The sequence below is a fragment of the Delphinus delphis genome, chromosome 6 (assembly GCF_949987515.2).
Source record: "Delphinus delphis chromosome 6, mDelDel1.2, whole genome shotgun sequence".
NCBI classification, from domain to species: Eukaryota; Metazoa; Chordata; class Mammalia; order Artiodactyla; family Delphinidae; genus Delphinus; species Delphinus delphis.
Window position 1 is genome coordinate 18,015,940 of NC_082688.1, and position 22,407 is coordinate 18,038,346.

Genomic DNA, 22,407 nt, shown 5'->3' on the forward strand with positions numbered 1-22,407 from the left:
CTTCTCACACAAGTGGGGAAAGTGAGGCTCTGAGAGGGTAAAGAGTACATATCTGTTTACCACTCTGAATCTAGAGCTTTCACAGGGTGCTTAGGACATTAGTCTTCAATAGACACTTGTTGAATGGATGAATGAGTGAGTGAATGAACCAATTAATGAACAAATGAAATACATGCCAAGACTTGTGAAGAAACCCAATTTGAAGATGTTGAGGTTCGGACCCATTTTTATAATACTGGAATAACAGTCCTGACTTGGAGGCAGGATAGGCAACCTTGTGACCCTGGGTAAGCCCCTCTACTTCCTGGCCCTCAAATTTTCCATCCATCTAACAGGAGGTTGGCATGGGTGGGCATTAGGTTGGCTGTGTAAAATACTAAAAAGAACAACGAGAAGTCAGGAAAGGGGACTTCCCTGGTGGTTCAGTGGTAAAGAATCCACCTTCCAATGCAGGGGACGCGGGTTCCATCCCTGCTCGGGGAACTAAGATCCCACACGCGGTGGGGCAACTAAGCCCGCGCGCCACAACTACTGAGCCTCAACTAGAGAGCGTCAACTAGAGAGCCTGCGTGCGGCCAACTACAGAGCCCACGTGCCCTGGAACCCACGCGTCACAACTAGAGGGAAGCCCGCGCCACAACGAAAGATTCCGGCATGCCGCAACTAAGACCCGATGCACCCCCAAAAATAAAAAGTATAAAACAAAAGTCGGGAAAGCCATTTGCTATATGACTAAGCTGTGTGGCCTGAGTCAAGTCGTGCTTTCTCTGGCCTCCTTTTCTCATCTGTGAAAGAAGACTGTGGTGAAATCACTTCCAGGGCTTTTCTTAAACACAGGGAAAAGAGTTCTAAATCGGGAGTGATGAGACATGAACATTTGTCCTGATTTGCCACTAAGGTACTGTCGATCTTGGGCAAATTCCTTTCATTCAGGCTGGGATCATGACTTTCATGGGCCCTGGGGACTTTTTCCTTCCTCTCTAAATAAACATAATTATATTTTATGATTGTATCGGTATCAAGATATATATAATCAAGAGGGTGGATTCATTATTACATATATATTATTATTATATTAGCTTTTTTCTTCTGATTTTAAAAGAAATTAAGCCATTTTTATGGGCCCCTTGAAAGCACTGTGGACCTCAGGCACTGGGCCTACTGCAGCTAATGGATGAGTCGGGCTTGGGTCCATCTCTACAAAAGGTGGGTCTGCACCTACAGAACAGCATCGGAAGAGGTAGAGAGCACCTGCGGCCAATCCAAGGAGCTCAAAGGGACGGGGAAGGTTCCCACGTGGGAGAGTCAAATGATGTAAATTTCGTAAGTGACAGAGGCCCACAGCAAGTTATGTACAAACGCACCCCAGACAGTATGGGTTGAGCTCTGGAAACAAAAGCTCCTCTCTGGGGCGAGCCTGCCATCACCTCATCCGGCCACCCTGTCACGGGTGAGCCTTTCAGGGAGAGAGATGGCGAAGGGAGATAAGGAAGGGACGCGGCCAGACAGGCAGATCCCTGCTTTGCCGGGCTGGTGCCGTCCGGAATTACTCTCCGAAGCAGGGAGGGGGCAACGCCAGCTGATGTGTGCTGAGCACTTGCTGCGCGCCAGGCTCTGTGCTCAGCTCTTTGCGTGGAGTAGCTCAGGAACCCTTCACAGTCATCCGAGCAGGGAGGTATTGTCATCTCCATTTTACAGGTGAGAAAAATGCTACTCAGAGAAGCCCAACTAACTTGCCCGAGCCCGAGTAACTCACTGGCTAATGACAGAGATGGGATTCAAAGCCAGGCAATGAGTCTCAAGGGTTCACACACTTAAGTTCTGAATTATGCTGCCCAGTCGGGGAACACTGACTACATGAGGACGAGAAGGAGTTTTTTAATTATAAATAAAGAGAGCATAATCGAGTAAGTTCTAGTAGAGGTGTAGCCAAAGAGCTCAGCACAGGGAACACTTGAATCAGACAAGGAGGCTCCGGGAAGTTTTCTTGGACGAGTGACATAAGAACTGAGCTTGCACAAGGAACAGGAATTTGGTGGCGGCGGGGAGGAGGCTGGGCAAAGACCCTCTAACAGAAGATGAAGGATGAGCAAAGGCAAGAGCTGTGAAGTCACCGGAAGATGACTCTGGAGATGAAGAAGACATCTGCTTTTGATGGGACTGACGGTGCACGTAAAGGGAAATGGGACAGCGAGGGGCGTCTAAGGCTCGATTGTAAAGGGCTGTGAGCGCCATGCCAAGAGATCTGAAGTTTATTCCATAGACAATAGGGAATCATTGGTGGGTTTTGAGAAAGAGAGTCCATGGGGGTAGGGATCATTAGCTAGGGATTTCATGATGCTCTTATCGATAGGGCCACAGAGCTGAAAAAACGAGGACTCCTATCTCAGGACTCCCTGCCCAATGCTCATTGGCAATCTGGAGCCATTCAGCCTTAAAGACTTACCACGAAAAGCATGGAATGTAAGCAAAATTTTGAAAAGAAGGCTGATAGACTTTTCAGATAGGAATTTTCTATTGTTCTGATATCTGCTAGAAAATCATAAATTATGACTCAAAGGAGCTCTTTAAAACTCCAGATGGATAAACGGTATTTAGATGCTGCCTGGGACTTCAGAATTTCAATTTTATTCCGCTAGGTGGAGAATGATCTAGCCCAGCCTTAAGCTTGGTCTCTAATTGACCTTGATGAAATATCATCTACCTTCCGGGGCTTGGTTCCCTCATCTGCTCAACTAGGAGAGAGTGGAGAGTGAATCTCTAAGTTCTTCTCCACCTCTGATAGCCTCTCACATAAACTCTTGAGGTGCACGTATTCTATCTCCTGTGAATTCATACTCCGAGTGCTGAGCCTGGGACCTGACACGAGGTAGAGCCAATAAACAATTGTTGAATGCACGGAACGAACTGAGCTTTTAATTCAAGACGCCCGTGGAATCTTCAGGGGATTTTAAATAGAAAGTTTGGAATCGGTGACAATTTTTTTTAAACAGAAAACCGTAGAAACAAGCAGATCGATGACCCAGACAGGTTAGTATTTCCTCTCTGGCTGTAAAAGATGTTCAGGAACTGAAAGACTCTGGAATAGAGAAAAGACCGATGGTGAGGAGGCCCAGGGCCCTGCAAGGTCCAGGGGGAAACTAAATGCGATAAAGCACGGAGGTGGGAAGAGTGTTCTAAGAACACCAGACGATTCTGTTTGATCAGAAGAGTCCACGTAAGACAACGGTTCTCAACCAGTGAATATGTGGTGATGTTCCTGCAGACACTTTTGATCAGCACAGCTGGAGGTGGCGGGGAGTCGCTTCTGCATCTAGTGGGTAGAGGCCAGGGATGCCGCTAAACATCTTACGATGTACAGGACAGACTCCCACAACAAAGAATAATCCATTCCAAAATGTCACCTGTGCTGAGGTTGAGGACCCCCGACATAAGGAACTAGGAAGTGTTATGGTAGGAAACAATGTCTGAGGAGGAAGTTCAATGTGAGGCTAAGGAATTCTGACCTGATCTGGAGAGGTCTGTGGAAGAATGGTTAGAACCTGGATTCTGGGGACTAATTCTACCCAGTACTTGCTGTGTGACCTTCGGCAAGTCACTTAACTTTCCCATGTCTCAGTTGTCTTATATGGAGAACTGGGATTATAATAGCATCTATATCAAAGGGTCCTTGTGAGGATTGAAGAGTTAATACATGCAAACTCCTCACAACAGTGTCTGGCACACGTTACGTGCTAAGTATGTTAGCTATTATCATTACCATGTGTAGGTAATAGGGAGCTATAGTCGACTCAAGTTCGAGAGAGTAACAAAAGAATTGCTTCAGTTGCTGATAATCCTAGAAAAGTGATCTAGAGCTGTATGATCATCATGTGACTATTATATCCACCCAATTAATAATCCTTCTTCAATCAGCTTCTGCTTCAGATGACCCGGCAGGCTGGATGCGTGTGGGTCTGCCTTGCTGTTCTCAAGCCACTCCCTGTCGGGGCTCTGTTTTCCAAATATCCATGAGGCCCAAACCAGCATCCAACTGCCTCTGCAGTCCAGGATCCTCACGGTTTTAATGAATAAGTGGAAGGAGACAGAGGAAGCCAGACATGAAGACAGATGGAAAGATGGAAAGGCAGGAAGCCTTCCACAAAAGCTGCTGCCAGGGATATACCCTGTTCGCAGGGATTCCAAGGACATAGTTGGGGGCGTGTTTTAGAGGTTTGTCTGAGCTACTGATACTGTTCTCTGGGAGCCCTTGTTTGTAAACAGATATTTCTGCTGACGCTGGGCTTTGTAAGGGCGGACAGAGTTGGGTGAGGGGGAGAGTGTTAGAGAAAAAGGCAGGTTGTGTCCGCGAGCCTTAGACCATGTGTTTGTTGTTGAGAATACAAAGACCTCACTGTATTAAATGAAAATGCTTGTTTTACAAGGCGAGTGGGAATATGATAGGTACATGTCGAATGCTTCGGAAACTGAAACAACCCCATGCCACGAGGGCTTCCTGCTACATCGTGCATCCAGGGGCACACGCGGATCATGAAGGCTCAGAACCACTATACCAGGGCTTTGGGGCTTGTGGGCAAAGAGAGTCCCAGGAGCTAGGTGACGGTTGGCTCCCTTTTCTGCTCCCTTTATAAAGCCTGTCCTTTCCCAAGGAGCCCTGCCTCTACGGCGCATTCTCTATTGGTTTCCCACTACCTGCTGACCCAAGGGTAGAATCTGTTATTGATCTAAAATATTAGTGTTGATAAAGAAGCCTCCAGGAGTCTAGACCCAGACTCGGAGCACTACTGGAAATACTTATAATTATGTAACTAAGCAGGCATAGCGAATTTTTCTCAAAGCAGTTTTCAGCTTCTGAAGTGAGGTTTTCAAAATGTGATCTAGTAGAAGTGAAGGGTGCAACGGAGGTTTCTCAGGAGATTTTTTTTCAAGGACTCACAGTGGCAGAAGAATAAGAATTGGAGTCTCCGAACTCTTGCCCTAGCCCTAGCATAGAGCCTGGTAATAGAAGGTCACATGGGTGGAAGGATAGACTGGTGAGGGCATGGGTTGATGGAGAGATCTAAGTATGGAGGAGGTCAAGAGGGAGAGAGGGAGGGAAGGAGGAAGGGAGAGAAGGACGAAGGGAAAAGGAAGGAAGCGAGGGAGGGAAGAAGGGTAGGTGGGTGGATGGTTGGATGATGTTTGGATGGATGGACGAGTAGACAGATGTTTGCATTCACAGATTCATGGGTAAAATCCACAGGGAATAATTATGATCAGGACCACCTAAGGCCACATTTGAAGCGAACTTGCCTGGTTTAAAACTCAGAGACCAGAGTTTGAATAAACAAAGTTGTAGATTATATTTCTAAGGAATAAACTACTCCTCAGAGGGAAAAAAAGTCCCCAATTCTATTTACTCCAGCAAGGGTACAGATGAAGGAAAGTGCAATTCCTCAGTCTGATATGACAACTCCACATCAACATTCTCATTTTCACAGATCTCCTAGAATGTTCAGATTTTAGAGCTGGGACCAGGCTTCAGGAAATGACCTCATATGCCCCCTTCTTTTAGGCATTTAAGTCATCATTTGGGGGCCATAGACCCCTTTTAGAAAGTGATGAAAACTTTCGACCCTCTCCCCAGAAAACTGTGCAGAGCCTCAGATTTTTACAGAAAATGTCTTGGGTTCACAAATCTCTTCAAGTCCTCCTGGAACAAAGTGCAAGGAACCCCCCACCTCCTCTATTGATCTCAAATATTAGTGCTATTCAGGTATTGTACTTGGTAATGATACTAGTAAGGAAATGGTAATGATATCAATCAAAACACTAAGTCATAACTAAAGTAATAATATCAACAATCAATTCACACCACAATAGTGGTATAATTGAGATTCTACTCTTGGTCTCATGCCATTCATTTTCCACATAGAGGTCAGAGTGATCTTTGGAAAACATACACCAGATCCTGTAACTTCCTTGTTTGAAACTCCGATAACTGCCTAGTTCATCTAGATTATAATCCACGTTCTATGACCTGGGCTGCCTTTAGCTCCAGACACACATGACTCCCAATGGCTTGAATATCTGCTCCTTCAACATCCTGAGCTTGTCCTGCCTCATGGTCTGTGTGTTAGCTCTTCCAGCGCTCTCTCTCTCTCTCTCTCTCTCTCTGGAACTCTGGAACTCTCTTCACTTGTCTTTTCATATGGCTTGTTCCTCCCCATCTGTCGTTCAAGCTTCAGCTTGGTCACGTACAGTGATGTTCTTCAGCTCCAGTCATTCCCCACGGCACCCACTTCTATCACTTGTCACTATTAATACACAAGGCCTTACAATTGTTTTCCTGTTTACTGGCTTTCTCTCCTCGCAAGAACAGAAAGTCCATGAGGGCAGGGAGCTGCTCTGTCGTGCTCAGTGCTGCAACTCTAAGAGTATTGGGCACATACGACATATTTGTCGACTCTATGGAGACACATAGAGTTTTTAAAAATTTTTTTTTGGAAGCCTTGGGGTGGTCTAATCTCTTCCACTCTTTGGACTTTAGACCTCCCAGCTGTAAAAAGGATATTCTGGGCCCTATCCAACTATAGGGTTCAATGATCTGAAATCTTTGTGACCAAGTTCAAGAGAGCTGGGCCCAAATTCCAGGACAATATGGCAGGACAGAAGGAATGGTCTCTGTCCGGAACCTGGAATGGAACTTGGGATCATTTCCTTGCCTCCTCTGGAAATCAGATTCTCTCCATCTGTGAACTGAGCAGACAGGACCAGATGCATTGCAAATTTACAGCATCTATTCATCCAGAAGTTCACTCAAATATCTGCTGAACCCCAGCAATGTGCCAGGCCCTGGGGAGGTGCACTGAGAATGGCAGACATGATTCTCGCCATCACTCTGCTTTCATATCCTCTGGGAGGTCTCCAAGGCACAGGTGAGGGATGCAGGAACAGCACGGGCACATCCCACACAATTGCACCTGGTTCTTTAGCAGCTCTCTCCAGGGATGGGATTGGAGAAGCTGAGAGGAAACTATGGGGAAAAGGACTTAAAACCAACAGAATGGTACACTGGCTGGCTCAGCAGGAAGAAGGGAGGCTCAGGAATAGGGTAAGGTGGGAAGAATATATACAGGTAACGGGTCAGCTCAGAGAAACCAGAGCCATATGGAACGGCTAGTATCATTCATAACATATTTGCCCACATTGCTTGGTCCTTCCTAAGGCTCCTATCATTCCTCAAAGCACCTTTCCTTCACAGCACCCACGTTCAATCACACTCTTTTCTCCTTTATTTGGAGCCATCTCCAATTCATTTAACAAAGCTTACCAAGCACCACTGGCACGGCTGGTACTGTGTGACAGGTAGGAATAAAGCAGGGATGAAGACAGAAATGGTCTCTGCTCCTAAGGAGCTTGGAGACAAGTGGAGAAAGACAGACATGTACGAAAGCACCACAACAGAGTGATAAATGCAATAAGGGGTTGTTGGATTTGATGTGGGTGGTGACATTGAATTGTCCAATCATTTCCTAGTGTCATACTCCTAAAAGCTACTCTAAGTCAAGGTCCTCAGCTGAGACATGAATCAAAAAGTGTTTATTGTTCTACTTTGATTTGTGTCTCCACATTTAAAATGGCATGCATGGTATATCCACATGCAGGGAAAGGCACACATTACACGTACATGAACATGTTCATTGTTTGTGAACAATTCTCCCACCGTTCCAGGTGGAAGGGGTCTCTTATGCCTCTGAAATCTCAGAGCACATTATAGCCCCCATAATAAACACGGGTGTGCAACAACACAGTTTTTCTGCCTCTGTGCTCTTCCAGGGCTCTATTAATTGCTTAGTTATAGCGGTTACCATGTCATGTATCTGTTTACCAGTCTGCTTCTGCCACTAGGACTGGGAGTTCCTCAAGGGATGGAACCGTGCCCCGTTCTCCTTTTTAATCCCCATTTCCTTGCTTGATGTGTAATACACAAAGACATAAAGATCGCTCAATAATTATCTATCAAATAGATGGATAGATGGATGGATGGATGGATAAATGGGTGGGTGTAAGGAAGGAAGGAAGGAAGGGAGGAAGGGAGGAAGGGAGGGAGGTTTACCTCTCTAAATAAACTGCCGTTTACTACTGAACTTCACAGAATGCCTAGGACAGAGGTTTGTCACATAAGAAATACTTAAGAAAAGTTAATAAACAGCTGTACGACATTTTCTAATAAGCTCGCTGCTGTGAACCCACAGATGTAACCATAATCCAACACTGTAGAGGAAAACAAACTGGTCCAGTGGAAAAAGCACTGATTTGGGAGTCAAGAGATCGGAATTCTACGTTCAATTTTGCTATCAGTTTGCTGCTTCACTGTACTCAACTCAACTCAGCTTAACTTAACAAGTTAACTTGCCTGGATCTCAGTTTCTCCATCTATAAACTGAGCAGATTTTAAAAAGCAAACTAATGTCTTGGGAAAGGGATGAACAAGATACCATACTGGTTTCTAGCAGATCAGCTCTAATCAGCCCAGTGGGGCGGTTCTGTAAAGGGGTCATCCTGAGAGCTTACCACTGGCTCTACAGAGGCCTAATCGGCTCCAATGAGAGCGCCTCACAAATCGGCCTTGTTAACTCCAGAGTCATTCTTCTGCTCAGAAGCCCATAGTTCATGCAGCACGATAACCTGCACAGGTCCCACACTGGTTCAGAATGGATCAGGTCCATCCTCAAAGGGTGACAGTGTATTTCCTTTGAGAATATTTGGGGGAATATGCCCCAGGCTTTGATTCCCGAAAGAGGAATCCAGAAATGTTTTTGGCAGAGAGAATCTTTGAAAGTGTATTATCTCCTCGTAGACTGGGAAATGCTCTGGTGGACATAAAGGGTCTGTTTGCTCAAAAGTCACTGGCAAATAAAATATATTCTGCACAACAAAGAGATTTCTTAGCCAATCTCTTTAAACTCTTATAATGTTCATTCCAATTTTTCTTCCATGTCTCTCTCCCTCCATTCCTTCCCTTTTTGTTCTACAATCTCTAGATGTTTGCATTAGCCACTGGGGGTACCATCACCCATCCACCCAACCATCCACCTATCCATTCATCATTCACTCCTATATTCATCCTCTGATGGAACATTAACTGAACAGCTACTGTATTCTAAGCAATGTACTAGGCCCTGTGGATAGAAATAAAATTAAACTGGCCTTTTCTTGAACCCCAGCTCCACCATCCTTAAGCTGTGAGGCCTACAGCAAGTCATGCCACTTTCTAAACCTAATTCAACGGGTCCAAAGTGTAGCACTCAGCACAGTGCCAGAACATAGTAAGTGCTCATTGTAAGCTAGCTGCTTTTATTACTCTTATTACTGCTGAGAATGCGTGCTCTCCCCCCAAGGGTACATAAACAGCGGATGGAGGATTCCAGATCCCGAGGTCACCACAAGGTCTCACAAGATCAAGGGAAGCAGAGGGGAAGAAGGCCCGCTGATCAGAAAGGAGGGAAATGGATGAAAACGCAGGCAACAGATATGACTGCTAGGACACTTGAGCCCTGAGAAGCACCTGATAAGGGGAGAGGGGTGAAATCTGAGAGGAGAGCAAAGCTTGGGATTATGTGCTGCAGTTCACACACAAAACAAATGCTTTGCAAACAGCCGAAGGGCTGAGAGGGCAAGACCCAGGCTAAAACGTGGCTTGGATTAGAAAGGCCAAAATGTGAGTTGAGGAGGCATTTAAATACACTGCCCCCCCACCCCCCACCCCCGTTTGGAAGGCCGGATATCTTTTCCCTTCTGACTGCTCTGCTCAAGGGGAAATGGAATTAACCACTGTGTAACGTTTTTGAGTGTGACGCACGGGCCAGGTCATGTGCTTTGGGTTACGTAATGCAACATGCCCAAGCTCTTTCTCCCAGAATCATCAGAAATTTAGCTGGTTCTCTCATCCAGTCATGCATTCATTAAACAAAAATACCTATAGTTCCTTTTTAAGCCAGGCACTTGGCTAGGCAGTGGAGAAGTGGAGAGGACCCCAAATATGCAGAGAATGAAATGTGATAAAGAATTCCAGGTGTTTCGATAAATGTGTGCAGAAGGTATAGTAGAGATAGATGGATAAGGGACGGGGGGGGGAACCAGTTATACTTGGGGAAGAGTCAGAAAGGGCTTCCCACAAGAGGGGAACATTGAGCAGAATCCTACAGAGGCTTCAGTGTCCTGCAAAATGGTGCCTGGGGATTTAGGAGGTATGTTATATAATGAAAATGATGGGAAAAAAGCCTAAGGCATCTACCTGGTGGAACTGTAGATAATTCCAGCGCTACTGAAAGGCCTATAGCTACAGGCAGTAGAGTCAGATTTGCATTTTAGAAAGATTTGACTGTGGGACGTTGAAGGATGTGTAGGAGTTGAGGCTCAGAGAAGTGGGTATTTACAATACTAAGGAAATAGTCAAAGCAAGAGATGAAGAGGGTCTAAGCTAAGAAGGGGCAAGGTTGGCTATAAAAATGATAAGAAGACAGGATAGACAGGAATTGATGACTGAATAAACATGGTGGGAGATATATCTAGAGCAGATGACACGAGATGAGGATGGAAGAAATTCTGGAGGAAAGAGAATTCCATTTCGGATATGCTGAGTCTGAAGTGCAGGCTGACATTTCCAGTAGACAGCTGGATCTGTAAGTCTGGAGTCCAGCAGAGTCTGGAGATAAATGATGATCAGAGAGATGGTACTTATTCCATGGAAAAGGAGGCCAAGTCAGGAGAGAAGCAGACCTTGCCCTGGCCAAAGACTCAGAAGACAGAGGATCTTACCCAGCAAGGTCACTGGTGTGGACAAGTCACTGCTTCACCACTCCCCGGTTTCTCATCTTTGAAATAAATGGTTTAGATTCTGACTCTCACACACCTTGGTTCTTTGGACTTACATGAATGTTTCTTCACCAGAGTAGAGTATATATTCCCTTTTTACGTTTTCTGTGTACTCTGCATCTCTTAGGGCAAGGCCACCTTGTTCCTGATTGGTCTGTTATCATACCTTTCTCTGTACTCTCATCAGCCTTTGTAGCTGAAAGATCTCCAGTCTCATGGGGGGAAATAATCCCCTCTTTACAAACACATCTGGTTATATTCTGCTCAGCCACATTTCATGTTTATAGAGCAAAAAGACTTAAGAAGAGATGGATGTGGGACAGATATAGGGAAAGGTTCTTGATTACAAAGGTGATAGGTACAGGTTAGACCACCAGTTTCTTGAAGGCAAAAGATCGGATCAGGGATCTGCAATTAGTCATATGCTCCCCCTACCCAGATACTCATATCCCAAGCTGTGACCTCCCCCCTCTAGAGTTTCTGTCTCTGTTTCCTTCAAATGGACTAGAACCTGGGACCTTCTCAGGTTCTGCAAAACTGAAACAGGGTCGCCTCTCCTACTCTTGCAGGTTCTATGGACCCTGAGTTTGTGACAAATGATACTGGAAAACATTTTCTTTCTCTTGTTGGAAGAAAAATCTGGGGATGACAGTGCTAGGGATTCCCAGAAGTAAAATAGGCAAACGGATGGCTACAGACTCAGAGTTTTAGTATTTTAATCATGAAGTGATGTGATTAAAATGATAAGCATGACTAAAAGGCCAGTGGCTTACACCAGTGTCCAGGAACTTGCCTGGAACGGCTTCAGTAGAGTAGGAAATGATGAAATTTGAGTACGCTAACCGTCAGCCAGGATGTGATCACTGGGAAGGTCACTCAGTGAGTGTTTAAAAAACATGTATGGCAGCTCTTAGGAGCAATATTACTAACGAGATGGCTTCCAGCTCTTGGGAAGTACCAATACTCCCTACATAATGTCTTCAGTCACTCTTTGACTGAAATTCTACCCATTGGTACTTTGCTTTTGGATAGGAAGCTTTCTGAGGAGACATTAAAGGATACATGCCCATGGAAGAGCAACCTTCTAGGTTGGTATCAGTCCATGATACCTTAGTAAGACGGGATACCATGTCCTTTTTCAAGAATGAGTGTAGCTGGGGGAGAGGAAGCAGGGAGTGTGTGGGCACTTGGTCCCTGAGGGGCACAGGCACCACCAAGCGGAAGAAGCTGCACTCAGAAAGGAAGAGCGCCGGAGCTACTGCGAACGTTGAGCATCTGTCTTAGGACAGTCCTGATGGGGATTATAGAGTCTCAGGGAATCTCTGCTAGATGCGTCTCAAGGACAAAGACACATAAACTCCTCCTTACTCCCACTGTTCAGATGAGGAAAACTGGCCCAAGAAGGAAAATAAGTTGCACAAAGTCACACAGCAAGCTACGGAATAAACTGGCCTGGGCCTGACACCCCCCACCCCCACACTGCTCCTCCTTGGCGCCCCGAGTCCTCCTCCAGCCAGCCCCGGGTCTGCGCCGAGGCCTCTGCTGCAATGCCACTTCTCATCGTTGCCTCCCTGACCACCCTATTTATTTACGTAGTTATTTATTTATTTTGCGGTACGCGGGCCTCTCGCTGTCGTGGCCTCTCCCGTTGCGGAGCACAGGCTGCGGACGCGCAGGCTCAGCGGCCATGGCTCACGAGCCCAGCCGCTCCGCGGCATGTGGGATCTTCCCGGACCGGGGCACAAACCCGTATCCTCTGCATCGGCAGGTGGACTCTCGACCACTGTGCCACCAGGGAAGCCCCTGACCACCCTATTTAAATTTTCCTCATCCTACAACCCAGCCCCACACAACTCCCTTTTCTACTTTATTTTTCTTCATAAACATTCACCTGACATTACGCGATCTATCCGCTTACTCATGTATCTTGTCTCCTCCTCAACCCCCCACTCCAGAATATAAACTCCCTGAGGTCAGAGATATTTTCTTCTGTTCCTTGCTCTGTACTGAGGACCTAAAACTGTACCTGGCACGTAGCAGAAACTCACCAAATACTTGTTGAATGCCTGGGCAGGGATGGACAAATTTTACTTTGTCCTTTGTTTCTAATCTGTATTTCTTAGATTCTCTACAGTGAACACACATTGCTTTTGTAATAGGAAACAATGCAATGTTTATTCTGTTTGCCTTTCATTTTAGTTTTTGTTTTACATTAAGATAATAGGAGTAAGCCTTTCCTGAGTGGTGAGGGAGGGAAAGGCAATTCCTGGCTCTGCTAAAGGAGATAAACATGCCTAACTTATAGTTATTGAGAGAATTAGAAAATAATGTGTAGCGAGGCCGGACACATAAAACCAATATGAGTTAACGTTTACTGGGTGCTTACCCATCGTCTAGATTCCATTCCTAAGCGGTTTCCACATGGAGGCCCAGTTAATCTTCAAAATAACCCTATGAAGTAGGTACCAGTATCAGCCGCATTTTACAGAGGGGCCAAAGTGAAGCTTGGCGATATTAAGTAACTTGCCCAGGGTCATACAACTGGCAGGTGGGAGAATCAGGAAATCGAACGCAGGCACTCTGACTCTTGAGTTCTACCATCAATCACTACAAAATACTTCCTCAGTAAACATATGCTCCTTTCCCCTGTTGCCTGAGCGTGTCAACTCTTTCTGAGATCAGTCAACTGCAGCTCACCATCCCCCATGCCCCCACCAGGCTTTACAAGGTTCTAGAAGGCTTCCAGGGCAATGGGAGATGCAAAGAAATAAGGAGCCAGAAAAATGAGAAATAGGGGTATGTGGAAATGTGAGTGTGTGTATGTGTGTGCCTGTGCGTGTCAATGGTCACAGTGTGTTTTGGATTGTCGCAATGATTAGGAGATCCTAGGCGATTCTTATGCACAAAACCAAGGATGTGAAATGCTTCACAGTGTGTGGAAGGGTTCACACACGGCAAGGAATGCCCTCACTCAAAAACTTCTCATTGCGCTGCAAGGCTCCACTTGCTCCTCCTACATGCCCCTCCTAAGACTCCCGTCCTTCCTTTCCTTCCGCTCAAGCTCTCCCAGGATGGTCAGTCACCTGAGTTTGCAGTTGTGCAGACAGAAGGGCAGAGGGAGCTCCTAGTGTCAGACGCCTAGACTGCACACTGACTTTCAGTTATTCTCTGTGTGACCTTGGGACAGTCCCTAACCCGTTCCAAGTTGCAGAAATGCATTTGGAAAACCTATCAGCTCACAGAACACGCAGGGATCTAAGACTTCAGCTCCTCCTGTGGCTCTCAAACTCTTTTAAACTTTTTATGATGGAATTCTTCAAGCACACACAGAGGGGCAGACAAAAAAGTATTCACGCCTGTCGTTTCTGTCACCTGGTTTCAACCATCATCAGTCTGCCAATCTTCCTTCATCTACCACTCTTCCTCCCAACATCCTATTTTTTTTTCTGGAACACTTTAAACAAACAAAATAGACATAACGTCATTTTACCCATAAATACATCAGTACACATTTCTAACAGATTAGGATCTTTAAAAATATATAACACAATACTGTTATGATGCCTAACAAAGTTAACAATGTCAGTCCATGTCCATTCAAACTCTATCACTGAGAAACTTGCACATTCCTTCAAAAGAATTCTGGAAGAAGCACACAGTTTAGGCAGAGTAGGTGAAGGGAAGATGCGGGGAGACAGAGTACTCCCCTTCAGCCTCTCCCCAGGGCATTCCTAAGATTGTGGGGCACAGTTTGAAAGCCCCTATTCCACTACTACCCCTCAGTGTGTACCCTGAGAACACTGAGGCACAGAGAGGAGCAGTTAAGTTGTCAAGGTCACACAGCAAGTAAGGCAGACCTGTTAAGTTCCAACATCAAAGGACTCCAGTGAGGTCATGCTAATTCGATCACTGTTTATCATTTGCAGTGTGAATAATGATAATAAAGGTGCCTTTCCAGGAATGACCTTGATTGTACAAACCCCTCACACCTCTCACTTTCTGGATCCTCCAACCACTGTCGACCTATGGACCGGGCTCTGATCTTGCCTTAGAGCTTTTCCTGTCATCGTCTCACCTGGTTCCCGTGACAACCCGCAAGATACGGATGTTGAATGTAACCACACCTGAAACTCTCTCCCCAGAGGCCCCAGGTCACACAGCTCACAGGAGACCAAGCCAGGTCTTGAGCCCAGAGCTCCTAGGTCCCAGTTCCAGGTTTTCAAAGGAGCCAAGGGGCCAAGACCCACAAGTCAGCTCTGAGTTGAGCATTTCCAGTAAATGCATCAAGGCATGAAGGAGAGTCCTCAGTGCAGCAAGAAAAAAGATAAGAGACACTAAGGGAAAGGAAATTAAATTCCAGAGAAAGGGCAGCAGGTGAGGGGAGAAGTAGGCACCCGCTAGGTTCCTAGGTCCTGGGCGATAGGTAGATGAGGAACAAGACGCTTGTATAGGGGGTCCTCCTACCTGGGGTCCTTGGGGATCATCTCGCATCCTCACCTAAGACACCTTGCGGCCAGTGCTGGTTTCACAGTGATCTCAAGGCGAGGGGGTTTGAAATAATAGGAACAGTTGCCTGCCTTCCAAAGGACTGGCCCAGGGCAAAGTGGGGAATGCCTCACGGCTGGGCTTCCCTCTTTCCTTTACACTCCTTATTCCTGCTCAGAAGAGAACTCCCCTCTCAAGCACGGTGAGACATGCACTGGAAATCAGATGCATGGAACTCCATGCGTTACCCCCTTCTAGGACTGTCTGCACTTTAAAGGAGGCACCAGAAGGAGAGGGTGTAGCTTCACATATAGGACCAGCTTTGGAAAAATGGAATGTCAGTGCCACCCCCCACCCCTTGCCCCCCTGCTCCTAGGCATTTAGGGCCAGCAGGGGAATTGGGAATGGAATAAAGCTCCTTTCTGGTGTCTGGCCACTCGGAATTGGGACAGCTAAAGTTCTCTCAAAGCTCTGCCGCCAACCAGCTGGATAAGCAGGAAATGCCACTCCCCCCCTCGGGCCTCAGTTTCTCCACCTGCAGAGCAGGGAGACCGCAGACTGGATCAGTGATTCTCCCCGCTGGTGGCCCTTCCACATTACCTGAGAAGGCTTTGAAAAACACCAGTGCCCGGGCCAACCCCCGACCCACGACATCAGAAGCCCTGGGAGGCAGCCCCTGGGCATCAGGATGTTTAAAAAGCTGATGGTTCTCAGGGCTCTGAGGGATGCGAGCTACTGGACGGAACGATCTCCCAGGCTACCTTGAGACGGGCAGTTTGTGAACACAGTTTAGTGCTCAGCCCCTTCGTGACACTGGTCCTCAGTTTCCCTGTTGTACCATGAGCTGCCTGATTCAGTCCATTCCCAGCTGACCACGCAAATCCCGTGTTCCTGAGCCCCACACCTCTGAGCCTCAAGTTTGCCTTCCTCTGTGTAGAGGGACGAGGGCAATGCAGCCTCCATTACCCCATCTGTCCACGTGAATGGCTGACCGGGGGAGCGTGAAGTAGGAGGGCATCTGGGGAAGGAGCAAGAGGCATGTGACAACACAGCTGTGACCTGGACCCCACTGTGACCACTGTCTGGCTTCTGCTCCTCAGGGTGCATTCTCCCTCTGGGTGCTAACTGGTTTTCCTATTCATTGGTCCAGTGGTTTTGGACCTCCTCTGGCTCTTATCACCAAGGGGTCATCCAAGTAGGTCAAAGAAGAGGAAATCAAAGTTCAAGGAAGGGATTTGAAGGGGTCCAACTGTTCCCCAAGATACACTGTCTACTCTAGATAGACTCCCCAGCAACTTAAGAGGGAAAGCCCTAACAGTGCACGAACAGGTCCTACTTTCTGAAGGCCAAGCTGGCAAACTGGGAAAGGGAAGGTGGTTACTTACTGGATCCAACTACCACTGACTGAATCCCTAATATGAGCGGCTCTGTGCCAGGTACTTTCTGCCTGTTTTTTCCACTTCAGTGTCCTGATATCATTATGCCCATTTTACAGAGGAGGAAAGCAAGGGCTAGAGAGATAAAGTGACGTGACTCAAATCACACAGCAAGTCATTGGCAACAGAAATTCCAAGCCCAGTCTGCCTGATAATTTGACGTGAAAAGAAACACAGATCTGCTAGGTCAAACCCAGAGCTCCACGTGAGACTTGGATTCATGTTTTATCCCCTTTAATCTGTAGGCGTATGGTCAGCACAAAGAGATGCAGGAAAGAGTGGCGACATTCTGCAGCAGGTCTAAAGAAGGGAATGGGGGTCATCCCTTCTCTCTCCAAAAAGACTGCTGAAGAAGAAACAGGCACTTAAGACTCGAGTTCATATCTGGGCTCTGTCCACTGCAAGAGCCCGTGGGACTTTGGACTAAGTCGCTTCAACTTTCCGAGACTTTGTTTCCTCACTTGGAAAACAGAGGTAACAACGTCCACCTTCCAGGGCAGTTGTGAGGATGAAACTCGCAGACACAAGGCAAGCGCAGTACCCGGCACCTCGGAGGCACCCAGGAAGAGTTGCTTTCCTTCCTGCCTTTAAGTGTCCTCAGTCCATCAAACCAAGGCTGAGGTCATTGGAAAATCATGTCCAATAACAAGATCACAGTTTATTGAGTACTTACTATCCACTAAGTCCAGTTCTAAGCACTTTCTACGTATGAGCTCATGTAATGCGTCAGGTCCTCGTGCTACACTCACTTTGCACGTGAAGAAGCTGACGCCCAGAGGAATCAGTTAACTTTCCCAAGGTCACAAAACCAGTTAGGGGCAGAGGAAGATTCACGCAGAGGTAACCCAGCTACTAAAACTGGCTTCTCACCCCATGGCAATATCCTAGACCCCAGGTGCCACTATGAATGTTGTGGGGAGAACCATGTTAATACATGAACTTCTTGAAATCTAGCCTTCCCTGGGGTTACAGTTCTGAAGTTGGGGAAATGCAGGCACTCTTTTTGGGGGGTTGGTTGGGTTGCGGGAAGTAGGGGCTGCAGAAGGGAGGAAATAAAAAGTCTCTTCTGAGTAGTCGCTGAACTCAACAGTCCAACATTTAGAACAAAAGAGAAAAGCACGGAAAGCGGAGGTGCTGGAGGGGATTCAGGTAAATCCCTTTCTCCTTCTGAGCAGGGACTCTGGATCACTGAGGGGTGGGGGTGGGAGGAGGGCAGCGCTTGTGGGGTCCACATTTCACTTCTCTAACAGGTCAGGAGACACTTTAACAAGATTAACTGCTACTCAGGGGCCTCCGCTCCATGGAGCAGCAAATTGACTCTATTGTTTTCTTTTTCTTCCTCTTTTCTCTTTCTGTCAAACTGGAGGGGTACGGTGGGGGAGGGCAGCTGGGGATGAGGGGCAAGGGTTTGGATCCTGCCTGGTAAAAGGCGAAGGGATGTGTCGGGAAGGCCCCCCCCCCGCCCCCAGACTTGAAAGGGAGCCCAAACTGCCGAGCACCGAGGCTGAGGGCTGTGCTGGGTGGTGGGTCTGTGAGGGGTCGGAGGTGACAGGGTTTCTCAGACACATTCTCTCAGCAGTGTAGCGGGTACGGTCTGGAAGTGGGGATACCCAGGATCAAATCCTGGCTCCTGGCATTGGGGAGCTGTGTCATCCAGCACACATCCTTCCCCTCTCCGCGTCTCTGTCTCCCTGTTCGGCCAAAGAGAGAAGCCTGGGTAACCTCCAAGGACCCTCTTCACAATAGCCTTAAAGGACTCTCCAACGCTCAGAGCATCCATCGTTGGTGGGCTCTTCAACCCTCAGACTCCCGCACACAGGCACTTCCTCACTTTAGCTTTGTTTTTGCATGCATAAGCCTTCCCAGTTTTATTTGTTAATATATATATATATATTTATATATATTTCTCTCCTTCCCTTTTGGAAAAAATAAAAGGCATGTTTTCTGAGCTTCAGAAGCAAACTGCTCCTTCACTGCTTCCCTCTGCCTCTCCGAGCGCCTGTCTGAACTGGTGTCAGTGAAGTTTGAACCGGGGCAGAAATAGCATCCCAGGCGGATCTGGGAGCATAGCCCGCCTACCAGGAGCGGCAAGGCCTGCCTCTGCCAGACGACAAACCCGGTTAACAGCACCATAAAATTAGACCTTTACGAAACCCAATTGAATCCTGCAGCAAAGAGTGATGTAAGGCAGCCTGGCCTGACAGCAAGGCAGCAGCCCTCTGCCTGAAATAGCAGCGCGGTCCCTGCTGAGAGATGCCTGCTCTCTCAAGATAGGTGACCAGGGATTCCTACGAAAGTGGTGACGCCCAGCCAGAGAGAGCCAGCAGAGGTCAGGCAGCAAACTGGGCACCCGAGGTCGCAGCGGGAGGACACGGTTTGGCACCGGCATCCAAACTGCCCACCTCGGCCCGGCCTCTCCCAGCCTGAACTTACACGAAGGAAGGAGCTGAAAAAGTGCTTCTGCAAAGAACCTCTGTTTGTTTGCTTTTTAATTCAAGGAGAAGCAGGTTCTTTTTAGTCCAACAGTCTGTACCGTGTGGAGGATACGCAGAATGAGTCTTTTCTGGCTCAAGGCCAGGTGTTTACACACCGCAAATCTGGCTCAGACTCAACTAGGGGAGGGAAAAAAAAAATCCACCAGAATCCTCAGGAGAAAAGCTCTGAGCTTTCTGGTGCTACACGGCAGCAGTGACTTTTTTTTTTTTTTTCCTCGTTTTGAGAGGAATGTTACTTCCACACATAAAATGGACCAGGCATTTTATACAAGCAATAATAACCTAACGTCCCCCATCCAATTAAAGGATTTTACTGCACTATCTTTGTGTGAGACAGCGAATGAGTCCTCAAAAGAGCGTGTGTGAAGAGAGGCTCCTTGTCTGAATTACAGACACTTATAAAGCAGGCTCCTGTGGAATCCCAGGTGCTATATTTTTTTTTTTGAAAAAATGCATTTACTACCTTTTCATTGATGATACCTATATAACCCTGCACTCTCCCCTCTGGAGGAGAAGCCTTCCAAATCACTGGTGTGGCAGGTAAAGACTAGGAAAAATCAGATCTACTTATTTAAAAAAAACCTCCAATCTGCAGGCTCTGTGTTTTTCCTATGTTCCGAAAGAGAAGTAAACATACCACAGCCCTGAATTATAATCATCATCATTATTATTATGAATAACATCTCCCCTCTACTCTACATTATAACCCCCTCTGGCTGACTAGGTAGGGCTTGAGGGCTAAAAGTGAATAAGCTCAGTTTCCCTCTCCTTCCTGGGGTGGGGGGGGGGGGCGGGTAAAAAAAAAAAAAGAAAGAAAAGAAAAAAAGAAGCATGTGATGACGTCAGGTATGGGGGAAAGTCACTTTCTAGCTCTCGGCTTGGCAGCGGGAGAGTGGGAGCTTTGGGGGCATATTCTTGGTATAGCAGCAGAGTTCGGGTCCCCTAAATGGACTTGATGTAAATAGGACAGCGTTAGCGCAACGGTTGAGAAAGTCCACGCCAAAATAGAAAGAAGCGGACTGCCGGAAGAACTCAGAGCTTTCCCTTCTAAGAAAGTGTGTGTAAGGGGGTGGGATCGCAAAACGCCTCCACACGTTTCCTGGCTGCAGCGAAAGGGGAACCCCTACTCTCACTTTGAGACGTCCTAGGACACGGCAAGACTGTTTGTGCAGGAAGGGAATCTCCCAGCCAGAAGAGGCAAAACTTTCCTTCTCTCCTCCAGCGCCGCCCCCCTCCGCCCCCCAGTTTTATTAAAGGCATTGCCACAGATTCATTAGGAGGGGGGAAAAATGGATGTTGGTGCATTTCTAAGGTTTGCAACCCTCCCAAAGTGTCCGGTTTCACTACGGGCTGTGCTGTAGAACGGTGTGTGTGTTTGTTGGGCGGATGGGTGTGTGTGTGTGTGAGGAGGGAGAACTCAAATTCATTACGGGCTCGTAAAAGTCCCAAATGAGAAAAGCGCCCCGTTTCTCAGCCTAGTCGGGGGAGGACTGGCGGGGTGTGCCTGAGGAAAGTCTCACCCCAGCCCCCAGTGACAGGCTTTGAAAGCAAGGACATGGGATGGCAGTATGTGTGCGCGTGTCTGTGTGTGCCTGGGGCAAGGGGGTGAATCCCAGAGGCAGGCAGCAACCACAGAGCAACTTTGGGGGCACTTTGAGGACTTCTAAGTCCTGGCGATCACAACAACCTTGTCCTTGTAGGCTTTCAGGGTAACGGGGCCAAGTAAAGGGGGAGGGTCACCTCCATTAAAAAGCCAAAGAAATCAACGGTCCCCTAGCCACTTTTCACATGCATCCCAACTGGGTCATTCCTCCATCCCAAACGGAGACAGTACCTCTGACCATCCAAAACACGGTTCACGCGCACGAGGCTCCCCGGAGACCAGCCCTCACCAACTGCGGGTCTCCAGGAGGCCGGGAGCGCTCCCTGCGCTCTTCCAGCGGGGCTAGGCGGAGACGCCTTCCGAGTGCGCCCATTCCGCAGATGGGGCAAAGTGAGGCTCGCAGCTCGCCCCGGAGCCGCCGCGCCGCCGGCACAGCGGCTCCCGCACAGACACACCCGCCAGCCCCCAACGATCCCGCCACCAGCGCCCAAGCACCCGCGCGCCCCTGGGGCCGCAGGGCCGGTGCAGCGCCCGCCTGGGCGCCCTCGCCTACCTGTGATCACCGCCGGAGAGCTCTGGCCCCCCTCCGCTCGCAGCCACACTTGCAGCGTGAACGCGTCCCGGGGCAGCTCGAGGTCGGCCCGCAGGCGCAGCTGCTCGCCTCGCCCGCTGAAATAGAGCGCCCGGCTCGGCGGGCTCGGCTCCTCCGCGGCGCCCCTCGTCTCCCGCTGCTGCCGCCGCCGGGGGACGCGCACGGCTTCCCAGGCACCGCCCGGCGGCGGCGGCGGCGGCGGCGGCGGCGAGGCGCGGCGGCCGCGGGCCGCCCGGGTGGCGCAGGTGGCCGGGCCGGCGGCGGGGCGCGGGGGGCGGCCGGCCCGCGGGTCTCTCCGGGCCCGGCGGGGGCGCTCGGCCAGCCCGCAGCCCAGCGCGGCGCTCAGCAGCCCCAGGCGCAGCACCCAACTCCAGAGCCGCATGTCCGACGGTCCCCCCCGCCCCCCCTTCGCCCCTGCACCGCCGCCCGGAGCTGCCAGCTTTAGGAGCCTCGGCGCCTCGACTTTCTTCGCTTCTTCACCCTTCTTGGGCGAGCCCCCCCGTCCACTTGCTTTTTTCTTTTCTTTCTCGCTTTCCTCCTCAAGGTGTGTGCTCCACTCCCCCCACCTTTGAAAAATACAGCCCAACTCCTCCTGGTTGGCAATTAATTTCTCTCCCCGCTCCTTTATCTGCCTTATTTCCCCCCTCTAACAGCTGGTTGCCTTCCTCCTTGTTTTATTTCATTTTATTTTATATGATTTCTCGCTCTTAAAAAAAAAAAAAAAGCTCCTCTAAGACACTGATCCGCTGAATTCCCTCCCCCCAAAAGATGCTCTAATTTATTTATTTTTTGCGTCCTTTATAACACAAGCCACAGCCCCCTTCTCCCCCCCGTCCCCCCTCCCCTCCCTCCTTCTTCACAAAATGAAAGGAAAGAGGGGGGAAAAATCCCTCAGAAGATGAGTAAACAAGCGTATGCTAATCTGCTCCCGAGCGC

The 22,407-nt window shown here is 48.4% G+C and overlaps 1 protein-coding gene across 1 annotated transcript in view; it reads right to left on the reverse strand.

Annotated features, from left to right (window-relative positions):
• PAPPA (pappalysin 1) overlaps positions 1-22,160 on the reverse strand; it is a 254,491-nt gene extending 232,331 nt beyond the window's left edge. The window contains exon 1 of the mRNA XM_060014251.1: positions 21,433-22,160. Within this exon, the coding sequence (XP_059870234.1) occupies positions 21,433-21,853 (421 nt within the window). The 5' untranslated portion in view covers positions 21,854-22,160. The remainder of the gene's footprint in view (positions 1-21,432) is intronic.
• Positions 22,161-22,407: the final 247 nt, after the last annotated feature.